General features: G+C 37.5%; 1 protein-coding gene across 3 annotated transcripts in view; it reads left to right on the top strand.

The window, feature by feature from the left end:
* UBR5 (ubiquitin protein ligase E3 component n-recognin 5) overlaps positions 1–19282 on the top strand; it is a 143633-nt gene that overhangs the window by 46853 nt on the left and 77498 nt on the right. For 2 of the 3 annotated variants that reach the window (XM_082674635.1, XM_082674636.1), the window contains exons 6-12: positions 4965–5154; positions 5347–5506; positions 6092–6241; positions 8016–8227; positions 17493–17609; positions 17694–17804; positions 18396–18550. In XM_082674635.1, the coding sequence (XP_082530761.1) occupies positions 4965–5154; positions 5347–5506; positions 6092–6241; positions 8016–8227; positions 17493–17609; positions 17694–17804; positions 18396–18550 (1095 nt within the window). The remainder of the gene's footprint in view (positions 1–4964; positions 5155–5346; positions 5507–6091; positions 6242–8015; positions 8228–17492; positions 17610–17693; positions 17805–18395; positions 18551–19282) is intronic. The other variant, XM_082674637.1, reaches the window with a different exon arrangement.

Raw genomic sequence — 19282 nt, forward strand, 5'->3', positions numbered from 1 at the left:
TTACAATAAACTTTTAAAGAAGCTTGCAATTTACTATATGTAATAGAGAATCTAGAACAGACAGATCTTGAGTCCCCAGAGGGGATTTTTATCTGCAAATTTACCAAATGCAGTCATATGTGAAAGAGACTGTCCCCACAGACCTTGGTCCCCAACCCCTTACCTTTGGAGTCCTGGCTTGCTCCCTTTGGGTTCAGAGAAGTGTTGTGAATTAGGGAGCAAGTGGTCTCTGAGAGATGCATTTGAAAGATTTTGGGATGACTGGTACTGTTTTTCTTTTCCATCAGCATGGATAATTGAGAATTGATCATTTATTATAACTAATCATTCTTAGGAATACATAGCAGTCAAAATTCCTGGGACTTTGAATATTTTTCCCTTTGGTGTTTTCACTAAATTGGCAGGTTTACGTGCTAAGTATTTCTAGCTGCTGTCTTTTCCCCATTCATAATTACTGAAATTTATCCTGGGAGATATTTTAAAAATGTCCTGGATATTTTTGTTAAACTTATTTCAGACCAGGTTAAGGGCAAGAACACCAACTTTATTTGGAGAAAAAAAGACAGTTTGTGTTGGACTTCCCTGATGGCGCAGTGGTTAAGAATCCGCCTACCAGTGCAGGGGACACGGGTTCGATCCCTGGTCTGGGACGATCCCACATGCCGTGTAGCAACTAAGCCGGACTACTGAAGTGAGTGATTTAATGATTCAGTGCCACAACTACTGAAGCCCACGCACCTGGAGCCCATGCTCCGCAACAAGAGAAGCCACCGCAATGAGAAGCCTGCGCACCACAATGAAGAGTAGCCCCCCCCCCCCGCTCGCTGCAACTAGAAAAAGCCCGCGTGCAGCAACGAAGACCCAACATAGCCAAAAATAGATAAATAAATACTTTTTAAAAGAGAGTTTATGTTTAATAGGATGTTTAAAATGGAAATATTAGTATCAAAAGTCTCTTTATTCCGTTGTTTGTTATCACTGGCTATAATGGATGATAGGTATAAGCTGCTTTTCATTGGTTTGAGCTACCATATTTCCTTCGGAGTTTAATTTGAGCTGATAGTACAGGATTTGAAAGGAAAAAGCCAAGCAGGCCATTGTAATTGTAAACAGCTGAAGCTGGCCCCAGTCTAAAAAGGTGGTAAGATAGTAGGTTGTAGGGCTTCGACAAAGTAAGTGGACACCCCATTTTTATTTTATTTATTTATTTATTTATTTATTTATTTAGGTACGCGGGCCTCTCACTGTTGTGGCCTCTCCTGTTGCGGAGCACAGGCTCCGGACGCGCAGGCTCAGCGGCCATGGCTCACGGGCCCAGCCGCTCTGCGGCATGTGGGATCTTCCTGGACCGGGGCACGAACCCGTGTCCCCTGCATCGGCAGGCGGACTCTCAACCACTGCGCCACCAAGGAAGCCCTCGGACTTTTCTTGTTTTTGATGCTGTACATTTTTTTTAACCAGCCAATCAAGTATATGGACCAGACTTGACCCATGGGCTTTAAGGTTGCAAGCTGTGGATTAATTCCATACTCAGTGTGATTTTCTCAGTTGACTGGAGTCACTTTGTGTACCTTGAGTATTATATGATGGGGTCAAATTGTAGGATTAATTTGATGAGCAAAGTATGGATAGAAGAAACTGGTTTTTCCATTATTATTTTTTTTTGCGGTACGCGGGCCTCTCACTGTTGTGGCCTCTCCCGTTGCGGAGCACAGGCTCTGGACGCGCAGGCTCAGCGGCCATGGCTCACGGGCCCAGCCGCTCTGCGGCATGTGGGATCTTCCCGGACCGGGGCACGAACCCGTGTCCCCTGCATCGGCAGGCGGACTCTCAACCACTGCGCCACCAGGGAAGCCCTTTTCCATTATTTTTGAGTTTAGTATTGAAAATTATATAACTCACTGTAATTATAGATAAAAAGGGGATTCCAGTACTGTCTTTTGTGACCACTAATAAACCTCTATTAATGTATACTTAGTCTAACACATTGCTCTTTCTCTGGATAGCAAGCTGGTTAGAGGAATGTTCAGGAGCAGTTGAGGCTGGTCAGCTGGCAGATTGTTTGGATTCTGATAGAAGAAATCCTGCACTGCGGGTGCAAGTGGGAAAACGTGGTATTCTCCATGGTAACGGTCAGGTTAATGAATGGGCAAGCCAGAGATATTTTGACCTTTGTCTTTCAACTAACCTCAGGTGAGGGTTTGTGTAGCAGAGATTGCAAATTGGCTTAAAGGCAAGAATTTGAATGTTATGGATATGCAGGTATTCTCCACTCTTCCCTGTCGTCTTGACTTTACTTAGAAATTAGTAACCTATCTACCTCTCCTGGAGATTTGAGTTTGTGATACCTGTAAGGTCTGCCAGGAATAGCTGTGTACTTGGATAGTATACCTGATCAGGTTTCCAGTATTATTTGCTTAGGGGGAAAATCATATGCATTTTTCGGTAGAAATATTGAGTCATTACTTATATTTATTTTGGCCATATAATGTCTGAACAGGGGCTTTTTGGAGTGAAATTAATAATAGGCTCAGACAGTAGGCTTACTCTGGCATTATCTCAGGCAAACTGGGACATATAGTTACCCTAATTATATCTTTTTAAGACTCTTTAGTATGGTTCCTCCTGTTTTCAAGTTGAAATAATATATGTAGCTTTTGACTGTTAAAAGCTTCCAAAAGAGTGGTTCCACCTGACTTAATTTTGACAACTTACAGGAAACCATGAAGTAGAAGTGCTGATTTAATGTTTGTTTTGAATATCTGTTTGTATGTTTCATTGATCCTATATTATTTTCTGTTGCGTAATTGTCACAAAGCATATAAGTTGAAAAGAAAACTTGTCTGTTTTTGAGAGTACTACTTTCTTTGATAACACATGACTATATTTTTAAAATCATGTTTAAAAACACATAACATAAAATTTACTATCTTTTCGGTTATAACTGCACATCTCAGTAGTATTAAGTATATTTATATTGTTGTGAAAGAAATCTCTATTATAACTTTTTCATCTTGTAAAACTGAAACTTTATATCCAATAAACAACTCCCTTTACCCCTCTCCCCACCATCTGACAGCCACCATTCTACTTTCTGTTTCTATGAATTTGACTACGTTAGGTACCTTTTATATTTGTAATCATATAGTATTTGTCTTCTTGTGATTGGCGTATTTCACTTAGCATAATATCTTCAAGGTTCATCTGTGTTGTATTGGGTTGGCCAAAAGGTTTGTTCGGTTTTCCCATAAGATGGCTCTAGTGGCGCTTAGTTGTCTTTAACTTCATTTGAAACAATTTTGTTAGATTGTATTGTGACAGCTGTCATATCAGCGTGCATGTAAAAAAACTTACCAAAATTGGTGAATTTTTGTGTAGCCATTTTAATATTGAAGATGGAAGAAAAACAACACTTGCGGCATATTATGCTTTATTATTTCAAGAAAGGTAAAAACACAACTGAAACGCCAAAAAAAATTGTGCAGTGTATGGGGAAGGTACTGTGACTGATCAAATGTGTCAGAAGTGGTCTGCGAAGTTCCTTGCTGGAGATTTCTCTCTGGATGATGATGCTCCACGGTTGAGTAGACCAGTTGAAGTTGATAGCAATCAAATCGAGACATTAATTGAGAACAATCAATGTTATACCACGCAGCTCTTACACATAGTGCTGCTATGAACATGGGTATGCAAATATCTCTTCGAGACTCTGTTTTCAATTTTTTTGGATATGTACATAGAATTATAACTGCTGAGTCATATATAGTGGTTCTATTTTTAATTTTTTAGGAAACTTCATACTGTTTTTCATAGCACTGCACTATTTTACAGTCCTACCTACAGTGCACTAGGGTTACAGTTTCTATACATCCTTGCCAACACTTGTAATTTTCTTTTTTTTTTTTCATGGTAGCCATTCTGATGGGTGTGAGGTGATAGGTGATTGTGGTTTTGATTTGTATTTCTCATGATTAGTGATGTTGACCATCTGTTCATATGCTTACTTGGCCATTTGTGTATTATCTTTGGAGAAATGTCTGTTCGCATTCTTTCCCATATTTTAATCAGGTTATTTGATTTTTTTTGTTGTTGAGTGTTGGAGCTCTTTATATATTCTGGATACTAACCTCTCATTAGATAAACGATTTGTAAATATTTTCTTCCATTCTATAGGTTGCTTCCTTACTCTGTTGATTATGTCCTTTGAGGGACAAAATCTATTGGGATATTCATAGGGATTTTGATGAATCTGTAGATTGCTTTGAGCAGTATGGACATCTTAACAATATTAAATTTTCCATCCCCTGGGCATGGGTGTCTTTCCATTTAGTTGTGTCTTTAAACTTTAAACTCTGAATTTTACTTTTTGTGCTGCAGACTGTTAGTAGTTATGTCTCATAGGTCTTTCACGCAAAGGTGAGATGCATTCTATAACTCACTTTAGAGCTGTGACTAGAAATGCTTGGTATGTGGTTCTTTAAAAAATTGTTTTAAAAGATGCAAAAGGGTGGTATATATCTTTCTAAAAAGTGAGTTTATACTTCAGCATTTAAAAAAATTGGAACAGTGTTTTTTTGTTGTTGTTGTTTTTTTTTTTGCGGTACGCGGGCCTCTCACTGCTGTGGCCTCTCCCGATGCAGAGCACAGGCTCTGGACGCGCAGGCTCAGCGGCCATGGCTCACGGGCCCAGCCGCTCCATGGCATGTGGGATCCTCCCGGACCGGGGCACGAACCCGTGTCCCCTGCATCGGCAGGTGGACCCCCAACCACTGCGCCACCAGGGAAGCCCGGAACAGTGTTATTTTAAAGTTCAGTTCTATTGTTCTGTCAAAATACTACTATAGCATATTATGTCAGTTAGAAAAATAACTTTATCATATTCTAAGATAATGAACATGAGACCCAAAGCGATCTTTCTGAATGATTGTTTAAAATGCTGTTTCTTTAAATTCTCCAATATTTAGAAGTCGTTGGAGTTCTGGAGTGGGTGGAAGTGGAGGAGGATCCTCTGGTAGGTCGTCAGCTGGAGCTCGAGATTCTCGCCGACAGACTCGAGTAATTCGGACGGGACGGGATCGAGGATCTGGGCTTTTGGGCAGTCAACCCCAGCCAGTTATTCCAGCATCTGTGATTCCAGAGGAGCTGATTTCACAGGTATGGATCTTGTAGAACAATTAACGTAAGATAGCAGGACAGGGTGAGGTTTAACTAAATATAGCAGGCTGTAGTCATGATTTATATCATGAACTGTGAAATACTGGTTTTCTGTATTGATCCTAGGAAGCTGATTTTAATAAAGAAGTTATGAAAAAGATAATTAGCATAGTACTCTATTTTTTATTTCAGGCCCAAGTCGTTTTACAAGGCAAATCCAGAAGTGTCATTATTCGAGAACTTCAGCGAACAAATCTTGATGTAAACCTTGCTGTAAATAATTTACTTAGCCGGGATGATGAAGATGGAGATGATGGGGATGATACAGCCAGTGAATCTTATTTGCCTGGAGGTTGGTTGATCACCATCATGGTTTTCTCATCTCTGAAGGGAGAGATGTTTTTTTGACTGGGGAATGGAATTTTAAAGTGCAATAGATTTGCTGACTGTTCTTTCCAAGGTGGTAGATATTTCTCACTGTAGTGTTTGATTTGATGGTAAAATTCTCTTTAAGGGAAAATGTTTTTGCTCAGTGGACTTGTGTTTGGTCCTATAAAGACATGGATGTATGTGCATGTCTTTATCACTGGCTGACAGATGACTGGAATGTTGTATTTTGATGCCCTTATTACTGAATATGGAATAACTGAACTGCATTTAGATTTTGACTTTCTGTGATGTCACAAGAATCTTCAATAGTGATCTTTTTTTCTTGTGGTAATTTAGTAGTTAGCCCAAGCAACAATCATGCAATTGATGTTCCTTAAAATCTGTGTTAATAACGTTAACTTTATTTCCTAGGTAGTTACTGCTTTTCTTCTCAGGTTATGTCAGTAGTCAGTCCCTGATTTTAATGTTTTAATTTTCAGGGATTTTTCAATGGTCTGCAGATTTTTTTCTCTATATCTGCTTCATTTATGTTTGTTTCTGTTTATAGAGGATCTTATGTCTCTTCTTGATGCTGACATTCATTCTGCCCACCCAAGTGTCATTATTGATGCAGATGCCATGTTTTCTGAAGACATTAGCTATTTTGGTTACCCTTCTTTTCGTCGTTCGTCACTTTCCAGGCTAGGCTCATCTCGAGGTAATTTTGCATTTATTTCTTTGTGATTGTTGGCTGACTCTATGGAGAGATAGTGGTAGAATTCATTGTATTTGAACTTTTAATATTACAGTAGACGAAATCATTACTTGATAGTGTTTTTGGATGCTTTGGCATTAAAATAGTTACTTTTGAGTTTGAAGAGCCACACTAGAACTTTAGAGATGATCTTATCAACATAGTAGCATATATGTAAAGGGTTACAACTTACCTAACTGTATTTTTAATTAGGAATATGGATTCTGAAGTAAAAGCAGAATTCTGCTTTACGGTGACATGCAGCATTCAGATAACAAGTCTCTTTAGTTTATTTGATTAAAATAAAGTGATTATTTTGTTCATTTTAAACCCTGGTTAGATGGAAGAGTGAAATATGAAAAAACTTATTAGAATGAGATTGATCAATAGTAAATATATAGAAATGCTTATTATACTAAAATGATATTTTCAGAAGTTTGAAATCTTGAAAAGGTATAGTACACAGTAGAGTTTAGAAAGAAGATTTTGAAATCATACAAATATAAACGTTTCTCTGTGTATGTTGATGTGGATTTAGCTTGCATTTTAACTTTTGTAAGTCAGTATTTTTACTTTCCAGAATGTAAAACTGCTTGATTGAAGTAACAGGCAAGAATCAGATATATTATTTACTTATCATTAGTAAACTGGAAAGGATGCTGTTTTATATTAAGACCTTACTGCAAATACCTAGTACTTGAAAGTAGTTTTAAAATAACAGACTTACGATGATCTTTCAGTGTACTGAACCTATTATGTAATGGCTTAAAAATTTTTTAAAAATAAGTGCATATTTTACTGCCTAAAATGCATCAAGTATTGCATTTAAGATATTCAATATCTAACACAAAACTCCTTCTAAATTTCTCCCTTTTGCTTTTCCTTAGGTCATTCTATGTGGGCATCTGTTTTACTTTGAACCATATGAAATTGGTGGTACTTGACCATGTTAGATCTGCATGGATGGCAGTTTTATATGGTTCAACTTAATATTGTTTTTAATCCTTACTATCCAAGTCTTGGAAAGTTTATTTTGGTTGCCTATTTAAAAAATAATATGTGAGCAAGCTGAAAAAAACTGGTTTTAAAAAGTTTGTAGGCCAGTTTCAGGGGAAGCATTTTTGTAAAGTAATCTTTCTATAAAGATTCTCAAAAGAAAAATTCTGTCTAGTTTCTCAGAAATTTTAAGACTTTTCCATAAAAATCCAGCCTGTAAAATTACTCTAAACAAGGGCTTGGATTATCAGAAGTTTTATAGTTAATGGATTTTTATTTTACCCTTTTCAAGATTTGGTTTTTTTTTTTTTTTAATCTGTATGTGTAGACTCTCTAACAAATACTCTTTTTTGTTTATGTATCTAACGTGTTAAAATTTTAATTTATGAATATTTTCTAATAAATTTAAGTTACGGTAAACATTTTTAATGAAAGCCGAAAATTTAAAACTCCATTTAAAAAATCCAAAATCCAGTTTAAAATAAAGCAGTTCTGCTCTAAAAGCATATAGTTGGAATTTAGAAAAGTCTGCCTCTACATAATGCTTAAAAATACTAGTTTATAATTTTCATACATTCACTTGAAAGAGTTAATGTTTTGAATGTTGCATGTCAAGCTTATTAGATATACATTTACATTAAGTTCTTGTGAGTGGATAAACTGCTGTTAGTTGCATCCTGAAGGGTCTTTACTAGAGAGTGGCTTACTTTTATCCCACTGGTGTGACCCAATTGCATACCAGTTCTCCTTCTTCCCTTAGAGAGAGACTCTGAGCTGTTGCGTGAACGTGAATCCGTTTTACGTTTACGTGAACGAAGGTGGCTTGATGGAGCCTCATTTGATAATGAAAGGGGCTCTACCAGCAAGGAAGGAGAGCCAAACTTGGATAAGAAGAATACACCTGTTCAAAGTCCAGTGTCTCTAGGAGAAGATTTGCAGTGGTGGCCTGATAAGGTATTTGAAAAGAAACCCCACCCATCCTTTCCATTTTAACTGAATTCCTGGCACTCCCCTCCGCCCCCCCAAAAAGGTTTCTGTTTTATTTCAGATTTTCGTACTGTCATTTAAAATGCAGAGATAGGAATTCCCTGGCCGTCCAGTGGTTAGGACTCTATGCTTCCACTGCAGGGGTCATGGGTTCGATCCGTGGTCAGGGAACTAAGATCCTGCATGCTGCATGGCGCGGTCAGAAAATAAAAAATAAAAATAAAATGCAGACATAAAGTGATATTTTTGTTTTGTTTTAAATATAAGTAGATCATCTTTATTTGACAGTACAGGAGTCGTTTTAAGGAGATGTGTTCAGTGGTGCTATTTCTTTTTCTACTTGATGAAGTAAATCAGAGAAATAAGGATGGTAGTTCCAGATAATATATCAGCATTCTGTTTCAAGATTTCTTTTCTGGTGGTAATTATACCAGTAACGAATGGTATATTTCTTGATAGGAATTTGTTTTGTACTGTCAAGAGTACCCCATTTTCTGCAGGGCAGGTTTCTGGTCATTGTTACAAGCATGCATGTCAGGGCAAGATTAGGGATCTGTGTTTCTTTGATTTTAGCTTTCCCGTTTGATGGCAGTGAATTCTGACAGGCCCTTTGCTCTAAAAGCTGTGGGAGACAAAGCAGGCTGAACAGGAATGGACTGGGGGAATTATGCTCTGCATCCTGAGTGGTAGTACAATGACTAGCTTCTAGAAAGCATGCAGGATTTAAGTTGATTTGAATCTGTAAAAATCCATCACTGCTACAAGTGAAACAGAGTTGACACATTCTTTTATTTTACTTTTATTTTTATTGGGGTGTAATTGATTTACAGTATTGTGTTAGTTTCAGGTGTACAGCAAAGTGAATCTGTTATACAAATACATATATCCACTCTTTTTTAGATTCTTTTCCCATATAGACATAGTCTATTGATGGTGTGTAGGTTTCACTGTCTTAAGTGATTGGTAATTTATCTTCAAAGGCTCCTGTAGGAAGCCATGGGTTTTTCACCTGTTTTTTGGAGTGCCTGTTTCTTATTTCCAGAGCCAGTTGGATAGGAACTTTTCTAAAGTAGAAGTAAAAGAAGATAAGAACTTGAAGGTTATCTCTAGCAGATAAGGAGATTCTGATGTAGATTTCTTTTCTTTCTTTGAAGTTGAATTTGGGATATTAAAGGAAAAATATTATTTAGTGTTCTGAATTTGTTTATATTTCATAGTTATTGTGACTCTTGATGTAGTTCATTTATTTTCCTCTGTATTCAGCTCATGTGGAAAGCTTGAATGCAAGAAGGAACATGAATTTCAATCAGCCTCTTTGTAAGCAAAAGGTTATTCTGTTTTCTTTGGCAGCTGACAGACTTTCCCTGAATTGCATTCTCTTACTTATTTCCATAAAACTAGAAATGTTCCAATTTCTACTTTTACTTCATATGGTAGAAGGTGATTTAAACCATTGGGCTTTTTCTTTTTCATTTCTTTTTTTTCCCCTACATTGTTCTTTGTTTCCTGTTTCTCTTGCCTTGATCATGCTAGAGCTGTGTCTATGTCATATTGGCAGGAAGTAATAGAGGACTCATTAATCTTGTTTTAATAGTGCCATTGCATACATATTAGTGTAGGCTTCTTTGTCACACATCTGAAAGTGTTTTGAACAGTATGAGTTTAGCAAGCTTTTTCCCTGGCCAGTGTACCCTCTGTTAGAGTTAGCCGGTCTTTGTTGGCCTTTACTGATAGGCATCGTTTTGGGTATAGCTTGTTTTCAGAGACAGTTACTAAATGCATCGTAAAATCTTGACACTGTACAGGTCTTACTTACTTAGTGTGTTATTTCCTTCGTTTGTTTAGACATTGAATGAAGGAGAAATAGCAGTGTGTGCAACAAAGTATATCCTACCTATACCTTTTTTTTCCTATTAAAGAAAAACCTAATTTAAAATGTCACTGAAGAACTACTTTTTATTAGCTTGTGATTGAAATTTAGACATCAAAAATTTCAGTTCAGGGAAAGAAAACAGCATAAACCTAATTAAGCTGTTAAGCATTATCCCAGTTATCAACAAACCACTAGATGATTGTTTTGCAAGGCTGAATGCTACAGTCAGAAAGAGAATGCAGAGAGTTGTTAAAGGGAAAAAAGACCTTGCTTTTAGAACAGTGTGCAAAATGATCATACAGGGGCATAGGATACATTCCACATGAAGAAACAGGCACTATGTGGGGCCTTCTTAGTCCTCCAGAATTGGGGGTGGTGATCCCTGAGGAGGAGAAAAGGGTTTTGGGGCAAACTTGATAGGAGATGGAGAGGTAGGTGGAGAGAGCAGGGAGGTATAGGGCGTCAGCACGCACTGTTTGGAGGTAGTCTCTCTGTCTCTTTTGCTTTCTCGCTCCCTTTTTTTTTGTTTGTTTTTTGTTTTTTTTGGGGGGTGGGGGGGTGGGAAGAGGGTGTCCCAGCTTAATTTCAGAAATGACCTAAATTGTAAGATTGGTTAGTATCCATGGTATTTTTCATTCTTCCTTTTGTTAGAGTACCTGAGAAATTCCACTGTTAAATTATCTGGAATAATTTTGACTTTCCCACCACCTATTTAGAGGAACAGCTACTTCTTCAAAATTTCACCATTTTCTAGGCTAATAAATCTCCCTTAATGGTGGAATGAATGTTCTCTTTAAGCCTTTACAGTATAATCTTAAATTGAAAATATTTGAGGTAACCTTAAACTTTATTTCCATAAATTATTTTGATTTAAATGTCAAAACTAGTATAAAAGCATAATTGGTAACCCTTGTGCACTGTTGGTGGGAATGTACATTGGTTCAGCCACTATGGAAAACAGTAGGGAGGGTCTTTAAAAAATTAAAAACAGAGCTACTGTATGATTTAGCAATTCCACTTCTGGGTATTTATCTGAAGAAAATGAAAACACTGACTCGAAATACATTTACCCCCATGTCTATTGCAGCATTGTTTACAATAGCCAAGATATGGAAGCAACCTAAGCATCCATCAGTGGATGGGGACACACATGCACACGTGATTGAGTAGCCTTGGTTAAATGCATATTGTGTGTTAGGCCTTTTGTTCAGGTGTTAGGGTGAGAGTTTTGTAGAAAGGCAGAACAATGATGTTAATACTTTGGTGTTAAGTACCATAATGGAATTAGGTATAAGAGGCTTTGGGGAATCACAGGAGGCCAGAGTGATTACTAAGAGTTACTTTGATGGGAAGGTGCAATCTTTCAATTAGGCAGTTATCTAACATGGCTCCATTTTCACTTCTCAGTCATTTTTGGAATTTACTTTTCTCAGATTAGAAATTTAGTTCTGTGTTGCTGAATGTCTACATTTACGTTGTAACTATATATATATGTGTATGTATATATATATATATATACACACATACATACATATATATACCAACCTACTTCCAACAAGAATCTAAAGTGACTGATAAGAGAATAAAAAATGCAGCCACAATAGTAACAAAGACTGTTAAAAGTAAGAATGCAAAGGTAAGAGCTAAGTAGTAAATGCTGAAGGGAAAGGGCCGAGAAAACTTACACGGAAATCCATACTAAGTAAATCTGAAGTTGAACATAAAAACTTCTGCTTTGTGCCCTGTAACAAAACAAACCCTTTCAGATTAGAAAATGCACACATCCTTTATTTCCAGTAAGCTCCCAGAGAAGAATTTGACAAAAGTTGTTTGGTGGGTGATGAAGAAACGAAACTGATTCAGCAAGTCAGTATTGTTAATTTACAGTCGTATCGCTTACTGTTCTGGATCTATTTTCATATAGTTTAGGGAAATAAGAAAATTTATTCTCCACCAGCCTTTTGAATTGTAGAGTTGTGTGTTATTCTTAAGTTTCTTTGAATGGTATTGAGAGGAAATAGTCCCATGACGTTTGGCTCCTTAAATTATTTGAAGCAGCCATCACTGTTGGGACCAGTTGATCAAATTTGTTGGTCATTCTGCTTCGCCTTCAAGGTTCTAGGAGTGGAAGTTGGGTGAGGAAGGTCTTTTTTTTTTTTTAAATCGACATATGGAAGCTTCCAGGAAGTATCTGTTAAAAGTTGGCTAGGTGTGTCACAAATGTACTTTAATAATGAAGTAAGAGCAAAAGGAGAAGAGGTCATAAAGAGGAAGAGAAGCCAGGCATAAGGAGAAAATGGAAACCTAGATAGGTAAGGAGAAGTGAAGTGTGAATAAGGACAGTTAACAAATTGTGCCATGTAACCTGTAGTTGTATAGCATCCATTTCAGCCATAATACACAGCACATTGCAGTTAGAATTGGTACTTAATGGGAAAACTAGTGTTTGCTGATAGTAGGAAAATTTAAAAAAAGAAAACCAAGGTTTGTAGGGAGAAATTTAGGAATAATAAGACCAATTTTTTAAAAAATGTAAGTCACTAGATGAAATTAATAGGAGTTCATGTTGCTATGCTGAATGACCTTTTTCTTTTTCTTTTAAAGCTTTGGCTTTTTAAGGTAATTTTTATCATATTTTTGACATTTTCCATCTGTCTTTAGGGAGGGATTCCTCATTTGGTTGATCTTTAATGTTCAGACAGTTGCAAATTTATTGATTAGATTCAGCTTCTAAAGGATTCGTTTTGTTTAAAAAAAAAAATAGAGCTACAAACTACTGATCTTAACGGAAATGTGCATATCCACCTTTTCCAGTTGAATTGAAGCAGGGCCCAACTTGCTCAGAAGCAGCCATTAGTATTTCATCAAAACGATAAAAGCCTTGTCTTCTATGATATTATGAAGTGTGTGAGCTAAAATACTGTTTCTTTATGTGTATTTGATTGCTTTGTATTTCTCCACCTACTGATCTAAATCAGGCAAGAGACAATAGGTGATTTTTCCATCATCTTCCTTTGGTTGGTGGTTTTGCCATCTCTCCACATTTGTCCATAATGGATTTTCAGGGCCTTCAGGGTTCACTTAGCTCATTCAGGACTAATGAGCTGGGGAACATTGGTCCATCCTTGAAGGATATAGGCAAGTCAGTTCTGAGAGTGCCTCACACACCATGCTGTGGCTATAGGGATGAATTGTTTAGGATTGTACTGCTCTGGCAGAGTTTTTACTCAAAAAGTTTGAGTTGAGATGAATTTGTTCCTTCAGTTGTCAGTGTGCTCCTACTATGTGCCAAGCACTAGGCTGGCCTGTGGGAATGTAGAGGTGAATTCGTTATGGACCTTCCCATAGGCAACTCATTGGGGAAGACAGACATTCACATACAATGAAATGTGTTCACAGTATGACCAGTGCTAGACAGAAGGTGTGAATACGGTATTTATAGGGGCTCAGAGTGGGGAATGACTAACACCACCTGAGAGATGTGGCAAAGACTTCACAGAGGAGATGACATTTAAGAAGCATTTTTAAGGTCAAGTAGGCATTAACCAAGATGCAGAGGCATTCCAAACATGTCAAGTATGGGCCTAGAGTCAGGAAAGGTCAGGGTGTGTTTGCGGAGCAGTGAGAAATTCAGAATTGCTGCTCTGTGGTGGGAGAAGGAGAAGAGCAGGGTGGAGAAGACCAGAGAGCCCTAGACGACTTCCCAAAGAGTTAGGATGTTGTTCTGCCAGCAAAGTTCTTAGAGAAATGACATGATGAGATTGGTGGGGTTTGGTTTTGTATATTTTTAGGGAGACGAGCACTATTGGCACAGTGGGAGAAAGATAGGAATAGTAAAAATCTAGAGTCAGTTAAGAGACTGCTAGAATTGTTGTAGAAGGGAATTGTGAGGCTCTCAACCAAAGCAATGACAGAGAGGATGGATGAAGGGAAGAATGTTCGAGGAAGTTGAGACAAAGTATAGCATTGGTTTGCTAGTCACCATCTGGTTAAGAGAAGAGGAAAAGTTGAAGAGAGGGCCCAGGTTCCCTTGTTGCCCTCCTGTTACTGGGTGGGTGGTAGATGTCATTCATGGAGACAGGGACTACAGGGGACATGTAGCTTTGGAGGAGACGATGAATTCATTTTGGAGATGGTAGGGTGCTTTTCAGACATCCAGGCAGTTAATCTGCAGGTTAGTCTGCAGATAGAAGATTTACATGTTTAAAAGCGTGGCGCCCCAGTGGATACAGTCACTTAGGCTGAGGGTGGAACATCATTTGAATAAACGGACAAGGACAGAATCTGGGTCAGGGAGTACGTGGTGGTACAAGGAAGGTGGAAAAATTACTGTAGTCATGAAGATAGGAGGAAGACCAGTAGAGAGTAGTGACCTGTGAACAAGGGAGAGGAGAGGTTCTAGAACTGGTGATGAACAGGGTCCAATGGTTCAAAGAGTTTGAAGAGAGAAGATGGATTGGTTCAATGCACGGGGCATCGATAAGGCTGTTGCAAGAGCAGGCGTGGCTGTCAGTGCGAGCCGGTGAGGTGAGACGGACGCCGGGTGACAGTTCACTTCTCCGGGCCTAAGACTGAAGGGCAGGCGGGTTTGGACGGTTGTGGAGGTAATGAGAGAGGGTTGTGTCCACTGTGTGTGGTGAGCTGTCCTTAGATAGTAGAGAGGAACACTTCTTTCTCTGAGAAGGGGAGGGGGAGGGGAGAATGGTGTTTTTTCATTAAGTAAGTCTGGATGGAGATGGAAATACTCAGGAAGCTTGTGCCTTTTGGGTGAGTAGGAGATGAAGTCAGGGCAGCAGAGTAACCAGAGTTGAATTTGACCACTTATTTGTGCCAGGTGCTTTAATATATGTTACTTTATTTGGTTTTTACCGGCCCCCTCCCCATCGTGTTATTATTATACCCATTTTAGAAGTGAAGAAATGGGTTCAGAGAAGTTACATAACTTATCTGAAGTTACCTACTTAATAAGTGTTGGATCCAGGTTTTGGACTCAACTTGGTCTGATTCTATCATCTCTTTAACCAAGGGGTCGAGAAGGAAGTGTGAGGTAGAAATGTTAAGATTTGATGCAGCAGCCCTGGAGAAAGTACACGGTGTGTTTTTCAGATACCCATGGTGAAGGGAAGAGTAGAATTGCTAAGTTGGAAAATTTCAAGTTTGGTCTCTTTCCCATCCCTCCATAAATGTGACTTGAAAATAGAGCTGATTGGCACTGGTAAAATAGAAGATTAAAATTAGTGTTCTTCAGTATCTATAGTTACTGGAAGTTACTGTATAGTTTAGATTATAACAGAAAATGAACAGAGATACTGACTAAACCTATTGATTTGTCTGCTTATAAGTGAAAAATTGAAACTATCAATGACATGTTATAATAAATGAATATCTATAGCTTCCCACTGCATCAGAAACAAGTTAAATGAAGTCTTGTAAACTAATAATACATCAGCGCCGTTTATTGGTTTGGGGACCATTTTAATTAATAATAAATGCCCAAAATATAGAACTTTAACCAAAGACTTGTCCATTTTAAAGCAAAATGGGGATTGAAGGGGCTTAAAATTCCTGTTGTTTCTAACAGAAGTCCCTGAAGAACATATACCAAAGTGTTTGAGAACTTCATCCAAACCTACTTTAAAGCATTATGTGCAATTAAGTTGTTGTGACATAATTACATTGCATAATTGTTGGGTCCGTTTTCTTGAGCTTATAATGTACCTGGAAAATAAACCTCTTGGGGGGAAAAAAAGTTGATACTGATTATTGGAGAAAGACTATATATGCAAGCAAGATCTTATTTTAAAGAGGTAACTTGAAACTCCAAGAAAGCACTTGATGTTTTAATTGTAGTTTTATAGAAAGTATTAATGCTTTTATGTATTTCAGAAATTTCGTATGTTAAATGGAAATTGTTTTAAATGTGTAAATATTTGAGTTTATGTAAGCATGTATGTACTGTGCTAAAAGTCACTTGTGTTGGGCTTCCCTGGTGGCACAGTGGTTGAGAGTCCGCCTGCTGATGCAGGGGACACAGGTTCATGCCCCGGGCCAGGAAGATCCCACATGCCGCGGAGGGGCTGGGCCTGTGAGCCATGACCGCTGAGTCTGCGCGTCTGGAGCCTGTGCTCCGCAACGGGAGAGGCCACGACAGTGAGAGGCCTGCGTACCGCAAAAAAAAAAAAAAAGTCACTTGTGTTTTGGTTTGTGTGTAATATTAATATGCAACTTTTGGTTTAAAATTTTTTCTTAAACAATTAGTGGCTTACATTTTAAAAAAGAAAAATCAACAGCATGAAACTGCAAAAAAAAAAATTAGTGTTCTTTCTATACAGCTCTGAGGCATAACCTGTTGTTATTATAAGTCTTGACAGGCTTCACAGACTATAGCTGAGCACCATAACCCATCTGACCAAATAAGATTGGAATTTGACAGAAACCTAAAAAGACGCCATTAGTTTAGCATACTCTGGAACCAGAACATCAAAGAGAGCAGAGAAGTTTTGCAGTGGCAAAAATACAACGTAAAATCTGTTATTGGCAAGCTTTGCTGTGAGATTTCTGGTCATTTTGGTCTTATGTTAAAAAAATTATCACTTTATCATTTATATTATTAATTTATTGTCTGCACTTTTTATAATTTAATTGCGTTCCGACTCATTGCATGTGCATTGCTTTAAAACTAAATGAACTTTTACCTTAAAAAACAACACAGACACTTGTTTCAGCAGCTTGGAATAGCCTACAGGGAAGGAATCTTGTGTTGATACTCGACTTTCCCCACTTCAACTCCTTAGTCTGTTTTTTCTTCATTTATTCAACGCGTTTATTGAGCATCTACTCTGTTCACTGTTCTAAGAACAGGGGATACAGTGGTGAACAAGACAAAGCTTATATTTGAGTGAAGTAGACTATAAATGAGTAAATACGTCAAGTAAATATGTCAAGTTGTGAAGTGCTGTGAACTAAAGAAAGCAGAGTCAGGAGATGGAATATTAGAGTGCTGATTTTGTAGATAGTGCAGTCAGGGAAGGTCTCATTTGAGCAGACTTGATTGAGGAGAGGGAGTGAGTCACCTGAGAAACAAGGCAAGAGAATGACAAGGACATGGTGGGATACTGGCAGGAGCAGGAAAAAGGCCAATATGACTGGAGGAGAGTGAGTTCGGAGGCACGGGGGCAGGGGTGGGGCACCCAGGCCACTTAAAGGAGGGCATTGCGGGCTGTGCTGGAGACTTTGCTAAAGCGGTTTGTGTGTTCACATAATTAATCGAAATTTGATGTAGTAATTAATGTGATGTATCCGAATCTTTAGGTTTGGCAGTTGTTATATTTATACCACTGTGTTATTTCCACTTTACAGGATGGAACAAAATTCATCTGTATTGGGGCTCTGTATTCTGAGCTTTTGGCTGTCAGCAGTAAAGGAGAACTTTATCAGTGGAAGTGGAGTGAATCTGAGCCTTACAGAAATGCACAGGTATTTCATTATATTAAATCTTCCTTTAAATAGCTCTTCAAATCAGCATACAAAATGGTAATCACTTTTCTTATGCTTTCAAAGAATCCTTCCTTACATCATCCACGAGCAACATTTTTGGGGCTAACCAATGAAAAGATAGTTCTCCTGTCTGCAAATAGCATAAGAGCAACTGTAGCTACAGAAAATAACAAGGTATGACACACTGTGAAAAACATTTCTTAAATTCTTGATTTTCTTCCTCTCCCTGCCCCTTTTCCATCTTTTCATTTCTATCTAACTAGATCTGCAAATAACAAAGCCTTAGTACAGTAATCCAATGTATAATCTTTTTATTGCTGGTTTATCTCTGTATTATAATTCCTTTTCAGAGATAGCTTTCTACTTTAAGGGAAGGAAAAATATTCACGCTAAGTCCTGGCAAAAGAGGAGATATTGAAGAACTACAGTAGATAGATTGAGGAAGTATGGATATTATATCTCAGATTATCAGTGTGACTTTAGAGTCACTAAATTCGTTTAAAAATTGTTGGAGCAGATATGGACTTTCAATTAATGCCTTAGAGATGGCTTTAGACATTTATTTCAATAACTAGTATTTTGATTGACTTGCGTGAAGAAAGTATTTTAGTTTCTAGTCTTATTAAGGACCTTTTCTGAATTACTTTTTTTTCTAGCCTTTAGAATTCCAGTCCAGAGTGTAGGTATTCCTTACCCTCGTTTTGACCACAATCCTTTTGAAAAGATTACTTGTTTTTATTTAATCCTCTGGTGTTTTATCTTTAGGTTGCTACATGGGTAGATGAAACTTTAAGTTCTGTGGCTTCTAAATTAGAGCACACCGCACAGACTTACTCAGAACTTCAAGGAGAACGGATTGTTTCTTTACATTGCTGTGCCCTTTATACCTGCGCACAGCTAGAGAACAATTTATATTGGTGGTGAGTGTCACAGAGGGGGGTATTTCATATCAGTGGATGCTTTTATGTACACAGATAGGTGCTTTGAGTAGTGGAACACCAATAGAGAAGGTCAGTTGAAAGATAATGCTTTAGACTCACAGAAAACAAACATATGGTTACCAAAGGGGAAAGGGGGTAGGGGAGAGATAAACTAGGAGTCTGGGATTGGCAGATAGAAACTGCTCTATAGAAAATAGACACACAACAAGGTCCTACTGTATAGCACAGAGAACTATATACAATATCCTGTAATAAACCATAATGGTAAAGAATATGAAAAAGAATATTATGTATAGAATATGAAAAAGAATATATATATATTTTGACCACAATCCTTTTGAAAAGATTACTTGTTTTTATTTATATTTTATATGTGTATATATATTCTTTTTCATATTCTATATATAGAATATACATCTAATATTCGTATATATTTCACATTTTTTATATATATATATACATATATAATGTAATATAATAACTGAATCACTTTGGTGTATACCAGAAACTAACACATCATTGTAAATCAACTATACTTCAATTAAAAAAAAAAGCTAATGCTTTATAGAGAGGGAAATTTTCACTTTGGAGCAAAGTAACATTGGAAAAAATCCTTAAGATAAAGAAAAGCTTATAAAAATAATACATACTTAGTGACTATAATTATGAAATTTTTAAAAGGTATAAAGTAGAAACAAAAATCACCTATAA

The sequence above is a fragment of the Grampus griseus genome, assembly GCF_964374135.1.
Source record: "Grampus griseus genome assembly, chromosome: 17".
Taxonomy (NCBI): Eukaryota; Metazoa; Chordata; class Mammalia; order Artiodactyla; family Delphinidae; genus Grampus; species Grampus griseus.